The sequence below is a fragment of the Amphiura filiformis genome, chromosome 18, assembly GCF_039555335.1.
Source record: "Amphiura filiformis chromosome 18, Afil_fr2py, whole genome shotgun sequence".
NCBI lineage: Eukaryota > Metazoa > Echinodermata > Ophiuroidea > Amphilepidida > Amphiuridae > Amphiura > Amphiura filiformis.
The window spans coordinates 2,656,490-2,667,456 of record NC_092645.1 but is presented as its reverse complement, the minus strand read 5'-3'; the positions used below and the strand labels follow the sequence as shown (position 1 = coordinate 2,667,456).

General features: G+C 35.0%; 1 protein-coding gene across 1 annotated transcript in view; it reads left to right on the top strand.

Moving 5' to 3' along the window:
* The first annotated feature begins 1,099 nt into the window (after positions 1-1,099).
* Positions 1,100-10,967, top strand: part of LOC140139744 (transforming growth factor-beta receptor-associated protein 1-like) — a 68,553-nt gene continuing 58,685 nt past the window's right edge. Inside the window, exons 1-5 of the mRNA XM_072161452.1 lie at positions 1,100-1,281; positions 9,004-9,056; positions 9,548-9,641; positions 10,292-10,390; positions 10,935-10,964. Coding sequence (XP_072017553.1) covers positions 1,207-1,281; positions 9,004-9,056; positions 9,548-9,641; positions 10,292-10,390; positions 10,935-10,964 — 351 coding nt within the window. The 5' untranslated portion in view covers positions 1,100-1,206. The remainder of the gene's footprint in view (positions 1,282-9,003; positions 9,057-9,547; positions 9,642-10,291; positions 10,391-10,934; positions 10,965-10,967) is intronic.

Genomic DNA, 10,967 nt, shown 5'->3' with positions numbered 1-10,967 from the left:
CTTAACGCGATTTTAAGAAACTTTAAAGCAAGTTTACAAAACTTATCGCGATTTCGAGGAAGTTTTCAGAGATGGGGTATGAGCGTTTGAGCAGTATTTATTGTGGGACATTATACTGAGCACATCACACATATCGAATTGCATTCTGAATACGAAGAATGTCCTTCTGATATCAAAATAATTTTGATTTTTTTGAAATTCGCAATGTAATACACATTTTATGGAAAATGATTAAAAATTGATGTTTTTGATATTTAACAATACTCGAAGTAAACTTTATAAATCTGATGATATGTACCGGTACTTAAAGTGTATGTAGGTGGGATGAGAAGCCGATGATCAATTGAAAATTTGGACCTTTCGTATTGAAGATAGGCCTATATATATGAATTTTTTTCCCCAAACACCAAAAAATATTAGGCCTAGGTCTTTTGGGGGAAAATCCATATCTTCAATATAAAAGGTCAAAATTTTCAATTGATCATAGGCTTTTCATCCCAGCTACATACACTTTAAGAATATATCATTAGATTTATCAAATTTACTTCGAGGACTGTTATATATCAAAAATGTGAAAAATATCAAATTTTAATAATTTTTCATAAAATTTGTATGATTATATCGTGAATTTGAAAAAATGAAAATTATTTGATATCAGAAAGACATTCTCATAGGCGTATTCAGAACCCGATTCAGAATGCAATTCGATATGTCTGATGTGCTCTCAAGTCCCACAAAAATACTGTCGAAACGATCATTCCAGATCCCTTTAAAACCAAGTGTGTGAAACTTTGAGTAACTTTATACTACTTCCCCGGACTTGAAATACCAATTTTCTTCGTTTTACCTCATTTGTTTGGCTCGAAATTTAAAGGGGACAATGCGATCAGTAGCTATCAGTGAAAAGTAACTTTTTTATGCAAATCACACATTTATTGCTTTAAAAAAATCTTTAGACCCCGAGAACAAGATGACAGGTGAATAGCCTACGTGTGAAAACAGGCGCAATAATATGACGTAATCATATTAAATATTCATACTTGTTCATATGCGCCCTGATATAAGCACGGTAAAAAGCCAAGTAAATAGTAATGTTAGCCTTGTACATAACGGTTGCAGCCTATCCAGATGAGTTCCGTTTCGTGTTATCGTCTGCCAAATAATTTCTTTTATTTGTAATTTATTCCAAGTTTCGTTGATCAAAAGATGAGTGTTCGAGCTTTTGAGCTAGTGCCAGCTATAGAAAGGCTGAAACTGCTTGGTGAACGGTCGAAAACATCAGTAGGTAGCCGGTAGATCAGATTTTTGTTCCTAAAAATGACATGATCACCATGATCGCATTGCAAATGATTGTCACCCATGCACCTGAACGTGTGACTTATTTGACAGGAAATTATAATATATTTATAGTTGTGTATATCGTGTATAGTAGTCTTGTCTCAGTTCTGAATCTGATTCATGGATTTGAGTACTGTCCAACACTCACTGACGCTGATATGGCAAACATGCAAAAGCCTAGCCCTGGCCTAGGCTAGTCACGATTATCGCACTTTCAGTTTCCCACGCGCATGACGCGTTTGAACGGGAATTGGATTGCGTACTTTTTCGATGTCTAGTGAGCAAATTTTTTCAATATTTTGAGAAAATGATGTCAAATTTTCTATTCTGTATTGTTTGGTAATTTAATGTCTTTTGCCAATAGTATGTTTAAAGTTGTAATTTTGTGTTTTTGATCGCAAAGATCGGATATTTTCGTTCGATTCAATTCTGAACCCTTCGCAAGGGTGCCGATTTCGCAGAACTTTGACGATAATTTTGCCTTTTGGACACTAAAATGCTTTCGATCCTTAAGTAAGGCTTAATTTTGTTTCAACCGAGTCTTAAATTAGCAAGCACAATACGGTTGGTACCACTTTTATATACATTGATGAAATTTTAAAGATTTTTTTTCAAGTTTCTAACCGGCGCAAATCGTTAAGTGTGTATTTCCCATTGACATCCAAAATGGCGTAAGCCAGTCCTCAAGCCAGGTACGGCGTATATAGGACTGGCAAGCAAGTCTAGCCTAGGATAGATATGTTCACATCATTGATTATAGAGGGAGCCCTTTATAGCATACTAAAATATATCATCATGGCATGCCATGTGAGCAAAATTTGGCAGTGTACTCTACTGTGTAAAAGTATGGGGAAAATTCAACATTCATTTTATTCTTCAAAAATCCCATGTTGTAAAATCTCTTATATCATGGTGTACTCACAGATGCCCAAATAACCACACACAAGCAACTGGACATCATGAAAGTAAAGCGGATTTTAGCTAAAATGGTTTAAAATTTAGCACAGGTTTCAATGGGAATATGTCGAATCATGCTATATGGCAAGCCATGATTAGGAGGTCAACAAACTTTTTGTGATCCAAAAAATTGCAATTGCCAATGCACATTTTGGCAATAAAAAGGCGACATACTTTTGGTCATAACTTTGTAATTATTTAACCTGCAGACATGGTTGAAGTTGAACCATCATTTTTTAAAGAAAATTGTCATCTCTCATTTAATTGCATTTTTAAGGAGATATTCTAAAGTTCAAAATTTTATGATTAGAGGCATGTTCACAAAATTTTCAAGTAGGATATTTCACATGGAAATTATTTTGTTTAAAAAGGTGATTATTTATTTTTTTGGATCAACCTTTTAGCTTTTCAAAGTAATATAGTTCGCTAAAGAAGGATTTTCCCCAACTTTCTAACGCACATCACCGTGAGCGATATCATAGTTTTGTCAGAATTTCCGTTTTGATTCTATAATTTTTGACTACCAGCTGAAAAAATGTCAAATCCACGCGTGAAATCTTAGGCTAATACTAGCATTGTAGATCGATATCTCTGGGTGCCCGGCCTGGATACAGTGTTGCCAGAACTTCAATATAGCAAAGAAATTACCTAGTGTTTCAATTGTCATGAAGGTGACTGGGTATAGTGCCTTTTGTTTGTGTTTGTTTGAAATTGCTTAAACCCACCGAAAGTCATAATGAAGCAGCCAAAACAATACAAGGTTAAACATGGAAGTTTATAACAACCTATTTAATATAATCAGGGCTCGAAATAAGGGGAGCCCAAGGGCCCTCGGCCCCCGAAAATCAGTGAGGGCCCACAAAAGACCCATCCGGCGGGCCCAAATGGCCCGCAAAATTTGTGACAATTTGCTCACTTTTTGTGGGGTTCATAGGTTAAAACCAATGGCCCAAATTTGGGCCCACACAAATTTGTGAGGGCCCTCAAACATTTAAGATCAAGGGCCCAAATGGCCCTCAGAAATTCTGGCTTATTTCGAGGCCTGAATATAATGACCTAAAGGAAAAATCATTTATGGCAACAATGAGCCTTGCATTGTAAGTCATGGTTAAAATGTGTTGAGTACCCACCCCATCCCCATAGGTCTACATAATATAAATGATTGTCACCCATGCACCTGAACGTGTGACTTATTTGACAGGAAATTATAATATATTTATAGTTATGTGTATATCGTGTATAGTAGTCTTGTCTCAGTTCTGAATCTGATTCATGGATTTGAGTAGGCCTACTGTCCAACACTCACTGACGCTGATATGGCAAACATGCAAAAGCCTAGGCATGTTCACAACATTTTCAAGTAGGATATTTCACATGGAAATTATTTTGTTTAAAAAGGTGATTATTTAAGTAACTTAAAAAATGAGGGGTCAACCATGTCTGTAGTAGGTCAAAAATTAGCGAAGTTATGGGCAAATGTCTGTTTAAAAAAAAAAGCACTTTTCTGCAGCCATCATCAATGATCATTGACAATACCTTACACTGTACAAAAAAAGCATATGCATCATTTTTTACCATGATGATCCATTTTACACAAAGGCGATTTTATTTTATGAAATCTAACTTTCACTGCATGCTGACTTCTGTATCAAGGATATAGTACTAGCACTTTTTAGACTACTACCGTACGTCTCCAAGTTTCTGGTGTCCAAATTTCCATACATATCCACGAAAAAAGCATATTCCCAAAATTTCAGTTGATTCCGATATTGCGCTTGCGAGTTCTGTATGATTATGTGTATTACACTGCTCCATCTAGACAATACGGTACGTTGTAATTTCGTTCTGGTGCACCAGAACGAAATTCAAATTTCACGATATCTTTGCTAAACGAATTAATCTGCATGAAATATTTTGTACCGTATTCTTTCCAATAAGCGCCCAGGGCGCTTAACAAAGTCATTTTGCGTGGGCGCTTATTTTTACCTGGTTTACCTAATTTGCTCGTAAGGGGCGTTTATTAGAGACAAATTGATGTAGGTTATAAAAAGGTCCTGAGACGATCTAGTAGCTTTTCTTGTGCAGAAAATGTATTGCAAGTTTACACAGGACTTGTATTCCTCCAGCTATTTCAATGTATCGACGTCTGTCACTTCAATATTAATGGTACCATACCAATAGCAAATTGAAAATACCTGGGTGGGCGCTTATTGGGGGCATGGGCGCTTATTGGAATGAATACGGTACATAAACATTATGTAGCCAGAGGTTTCCAGTGATATAAAAATCTCAACTTTTTTGAGAAAAGTGGGGGATGAGGCTGTGGATCATGAAATGCCCTTTTAACCGGTAAGATTGAGGTTAACCGCATCATATTTAACCGGTGGTGGTAAAATAGGTTAATTATGAATTTTGAATTATTCTGAGTTTCTGACACTTTTTTAAGTTTTAACATTTAAATATCACTTCAATGTTCACTGGAAATATTAAAATAGTAAATATCTTCTTGTTCTCCTAGTCCTAGAGTGTCATGCAGCACATCATAGACCATGCAGACTATATCTTGGTCTATGCGCGCACATGTACAAATCTGGGAGGGAGTTTCTTTGAAAAATTTTGTGCAAAAAGTTCCTATTTTCATCTGTTTTGTCATATTCAATGAAATATGACATTGCTAAAGAGCGCTTACAAATTGATGACCCAAAATGTGTACCGGTACCAAAATTGCTGAAATGGTATCCCCAAACCGCGGCACATCCCCATAGGCCTACAGTTAGGACGCTGGACAACCGATTGTTATTGTTCTGCAAGGCTCACTCAGTCATTTAATAAGGCAATACAAACGATCGAATTTGGTATTCAAATGAACAAAATTTTGAGTTACACCTTTTCAGTGTAAAATTTTTTTTCTTGTCCAAATGAAAAGCAATAATTTTCATTTTTTCAGTAAATGTCAGGAAAAACTGTAATGCTTGATACTGTATTTTTTTTCAAATCTTAGTGTTAAACTTAGTCGTGAAATTCAGTCATTTAGTGTAAGATTTTCGATTTTGATAGGCTTCAACTCTGCCCATGAGCCTTTTTTTTTTATCAACCTTTTAGCTTTTCAAAGTAATATAGTTCGCTAAAGAAGGATTTTCCCCAACTTTCTAACGCACATCACCGTGAGCGATATATCATAGTTTTGTCAGAATTTCCGTTTTGATTCAATAATTTTTGACTACCAGCTGAAAAAATGTCAAATCCATGCGTGAAATCTTAGGCTAATACTAGCATTGTAGATCGATATCTCTGGGTGCCCGGCCTGGATACAGTGTTGCCAGAACTTCAATATAGCAAAGAAATTACCTAGTGTTTCAATTGTCATGAAGGTGACTGGGTATAGTGCCTTTTGTTTGTGTTTGTTTGAAATTGCTTAAACCCACCAAAAGTCATAATGAAGCAGCCAAAACAATACAAGGTTAAACATGGAAGTTTATAACAACCTATTATAATGACCTAAAGGAAAAATCATTTATGGCAACAATGAGCCTTGCATTGTAAGTCATGGTTAAAATGTGTTGACTACCCACCCCATCCCCATAGGCCTACATAATATTACATACCGGTACCTTATAATATTTATATAGCACGGCTATAGCTATACATTTAGAAAGTAGGTCCTATAGCGCTAAATTATGACAAATAGGCCTACACAAACCCGAGCATAAGTCTGAAGGGTGTAATGAAAATGCCAACCAGCGATGGGGGGGTAATTCAAAATTCACCTGGAGATAGGAGGGACAGAAAATTAAAATCCCCTCTAATAACACGCAAATTTTTCTAGGTTTGGACAGTGGATTTTCCTCATCCTAGGTAAATAAACAAACAATCAAACAGACAAAATGGTTTTCATAATCATGGAATCCATAGCCCCTATAAATTGAAATTGCAGGCTATCACGGGAGCAAATTTCCAAAATTCACCTCATTTACCAGAATTGGGGATTTGGGCTACCAAATCGCTGGTCAGGCAATCCTGGTTTTCAATGGAAAAGGGATCTGGTTGACAACAATTGAAATATCGATTATCTCTGCTGGTTGCTCTCGAGATAAAGTACCGTAGGCCTACTGAGTTTCACATTTTCGGAGCATGAAGGGAAAAAGGGTAAAATAAAAACGGAAATTCTGACAAAACTGTAATATATAGACCCACACGATGTGCTTTACAGAGGTGGGAAATATCTTTCTTTAGCAAACTATATTAGTTTGAGATGCTAAAAATGAATTCCGTAAAAAGCTCGTGAGGCGAACTAAAGGCCTATAAAATCAAAATATCACACTAAAAGACAAAATATGATGCTTGAATTTTAACACCAGGATTTTTAAAAAATGTATATCCAAGCACTATGTCTTTAACTGACATTATTGAAGAAAAAAAAAAAATATTGCTTTATATTTGACCGAGAAAATAAATTTCATAGCAAAAAGGTGTATCTCTGAATTGTGCTGATTTTAACATGTATCGATCGACTTTTAGCGCGACTATGCATTTCTAAAGAATTGGTTGTCCAGCGTCCTAACTGCATATCATCAACCAGGCAGTACGCCCCCCCCCACACCACCATTGTACAAGTGCCCAAGATTATACCATTTTTACCCAGGATTGTTTCAATCAGTAAATAAAAAGTTAATGGCCAATTCCATGCCAAAAGTGCCTTTTGTAACGTCCGTAACAAAATTTTGGAACATTATTGCTCAAAAGAGGAGCATTCATTTCAAATTTGCTAATGATGCCTCCATAGATTGATGTCAGACCTACTTCAAGATTGTAAAGAGAAAAATCTGAGGAAGCACCTTGACAGTTTTTTTTCATTATGAAAAACGTTACGGACGTTACATTTGAGATAAAATTTAACGTCCGTAACACTAAATTAACAGTGTAGGACGATACAGGAGTATTAATTTCAAACTTGCTTTTCATGTTTACATAGAATGGAGTCAGGGCTTGCTCAATATAGTTAACAGAAAAAAATAAAACACAGAACTGAATGGAGATTTAAGGATATGTACCATCTGTCAAAATAGCAGGCACTTTCGCGTAACGTCCGTAACGCTGTTTCTAATTTCTGTAGCTAATTAACTAAGAAAGCCAAAACAAAATTGCTTCATTATATTGAACATTAGAGTGTGTACTAGTAGCATACAAAGAAATAAAGTGTAACGGTGGAATTGGGTTTTTTTTAAATGTATGTGAGTCACAGACTTACAGTGCCATTGTGCATCTGTGTCAACTCAATGAGTGTAAATTTTTTTAAACAGGTTGAATTGACATAAGTTTATATAAAAATAATTTTTTAATTTTCAGATTTTCAAATGGAATGTTTTATAGCTAAAGGTGGACAAGAACACTTCATCTGCTCATGTTATGCTTGTGCTTCAGTATGATGGCATAGTGAATTCCAAGCTCGGATTTATATATTTTCCAACCATAATTAACCAATCTTACCGGTTAATTAATGTTAATTAACGTTAATTAACCGATTAATTAACCGCCGTTTATAATTTACCGGTTAAAATTAAGAACAGTGAATTTTTGTATTTCCCTATGGGGAGTACACAGTAAAGCCATTGACTGTGAGCTACTGTGGTCGCAAGTTTTTGGATTGAATGTCGCCCTCTATAATAAGCAATGTGGACATGTCTAGCCTAGAGCATGATTGTAGAGAGTGTCAAGTCAAGCCGATCAAATTTCAGTAACCAGGCAAAAATGACATCGCCATGATCGCTTTAGCAAGTCATTTCGCAAGTTAGAAGAAATCTATATTTTGATCATGATAATAACTTGACACATGCATGCATTATTTAACCAATCATTTACAGCAACTGGGTCTATATTTTGCTGATTAATTTTCCTTTCTCGATTGAGATTTGAGTTCTTTCCAAAAACTGCACCGCAATCGCTCAGTGATTGAGTATAAATTTAAGCTGCCTTAAGAGAAGGGGTATGAACGTTTGGACAGTATTTATTGTGGGACATTAGAGCACATCAGACATATCGAATTGCATTCTGAATACGAAGAATGTCATTCTGATACCAAATAATTTTGATTTTTTGAAATTCGCAATTTAATACATATTTTATGGCAAATCATTAAAAATTGATATTTTTGATATTTAACAGTACTTGAAGTAAACTTTATAAATCTGATGATTTATACTTATTAGTGTATGTAGGTGGGATGAAAAGCCGACGATCAATTGAAAATGTTGACCTTTTTCAGTATTGAAGATATGGATTTTTTTCCCAAAACACCCAAAAAAATTAGGTCTTTTGGGAAAAAATCCATATCTTCAATATGAAAGGTCAAAATTTTCAATTGACCGTCGGCTTTTCCTCCCTGCTACATACACTTTAAGAATATGTCATTAGATTTATATAATTTACTTCGAGGACTGTTATATATCAAAATTTGAAAAATATCAAATTTTTATAATTTGTCATAAAATTTGTATTAAATTGCGAATTTCAAAAATCAAAATTATTTGATATCAGAATGACATTCTTCAGATTAGATATGATATTCGATGATATGTCTGATGTCCTAAATAATACTGTCCAAACGCTCATACCCCAGCCCTTAAGAGAAGGGGTATGAACGTTTGGACAGTATTTATTGTGGGACATTAGAGCACATCAGACATATCGAATTGCTATTTGTTTTTTCAGATCGAATGTATTGAATGCTGTGGCAAAAACTTATACATTGGCACTAGTGACTGGTATGTATGTATCTAGTTCAAACTATGGTACCAACAGGCCTGGAAAAAATGTGGAAAGTGGGAAGCTCCTTCCCGGGAAATTTGGAAGTGTGGAGGAAATTGGCGTCCTAAAACAAAGAAATACATAGGAATTTGGAGGAAATTTGGTCTTTTGAAGGAAAATTTTGATCATCTTCCAGGGAAATTTTCATTTTTCAATCACTGGGTACCAACAAGAATTAATCCATAACTGGTACAAATTTAATTTTGTTATTCTTTACTCAAAATGTTGAAATAATAACTGTCAGGAAAGGTATCTGTCCAATCATTTAAGCCCAAATATTGCAGGAAAACCATACCATCGATTAACAATTAAAAGGCATTGATCAGTGTACTTTGTCCTACTCATTAATCTGTTTAAAACATGTATGCTAAGATCATTCCCTAATTTCCAGAAAATTATACAAATACCTCCTTAAAAATAAACATGGCTGAATGTTTTTTCTCTACAGTTTTGTGTATCATTATCTTCTGCAAGAAGAAACACAGCCCAATGGAAAGATTATATACACCAGTGAGAAACAGTCTCAAAAACATCTGGCATTGGTAGGTACCCGTAGCTACATACTCAAGGTGTTAGCCAGAGACTTGCACCAGGCCCCACCTGAACATGCAATGTCAAAAGTAGACAGGTGGAAAAATCAGCAGCTTGTTTTCAATGTCTTGAGATACCGTAATGAGATAAATTGTATAATATGGAAAGAAAAATTTATTGCCTCTATTCACATCATTTAAAATGAATTATAGGTCTATGAAAATAGTTTTAACATTTAAAATACCTCGTACCATAGTCTTTCTGGGTCTGTGACTGTATGCTGACTGGTAGTGGTTTGTCATAATTAGTTTTTTATGTACTGGTATCAACTTTATGAAGATAAAAATATCGGAGTTGTGTAAGGATCTGCTGAAATCAGTATACTTTGAATCAAATTGCGTATATGTCCATGACGCATGATATTGGATCCAAAATTTTCATGGCTAACAGTTAATTACACCCTGGCTGTACTCGTGATCAATGTAGTATTCATGACTGACAAAATGGGTTTTATTAATATGTAGGTCTTTCCAATTTTGTGTTCTCCAAATGCCATATTTTTTCTATTGTAAAAGTACTCTGTATTGAGGAGAACCCACATTTATTGTCATTCTGACAAAAATAACCTTTAGAAATCTGTTTTCTTTTGTTTATTTGACAGAAAAAACCTGTACAGCAGCTTGCAGCTGCCTCGGCATTGACGCGTATCCTGGTCCTCTGTGACAATACACTTACACTACTCAACATGTTTAACTTAGAGGTAAGAAATTAACCTTTAACCCCATAATGCAACTGTCTTCCTTAAAGTGCATCAAAATAGAGCTGAAAGAAGAAATAAATCCAACATACAAAAGCTTGTGTGTTATACAGATATCAAAATGGACAATTCATGCTGAAATTATTTTTAAAGATACATGTTCATATGCTATGTCAATATTAGTGATGTGGTCGGCACCGTTTTTTATTGTCGACATGTCGATATAATCAGTATACCGGCGTCGACAGTGTGTCGACATAAAAAAAATTCTAAAAAAAAAAAAAAAAAAAGTATTTCTCTTTTCCAACCTTGAATAACAAGTCAGTTTGGGCCTATAACTTGCTTTTCTGGCCAAAAACATTTTTTGAAAACTAAAAAAAAAAATAAAAATTTTTTTGTCGACATGATTTTTTGATGTCGGCATACGTGCCGACGTCGACATTATGTCGACATAAGGCATGTCGACCACATCACTAGTCAATATGATTTTTGCACACTGTTTGGTATTTTCTTTTACAAGTATGTTTTTTGTTTGGTTTTTTTTCAGCCAATTCTCAGTGGAGCTAAGATTAAAGGAGTA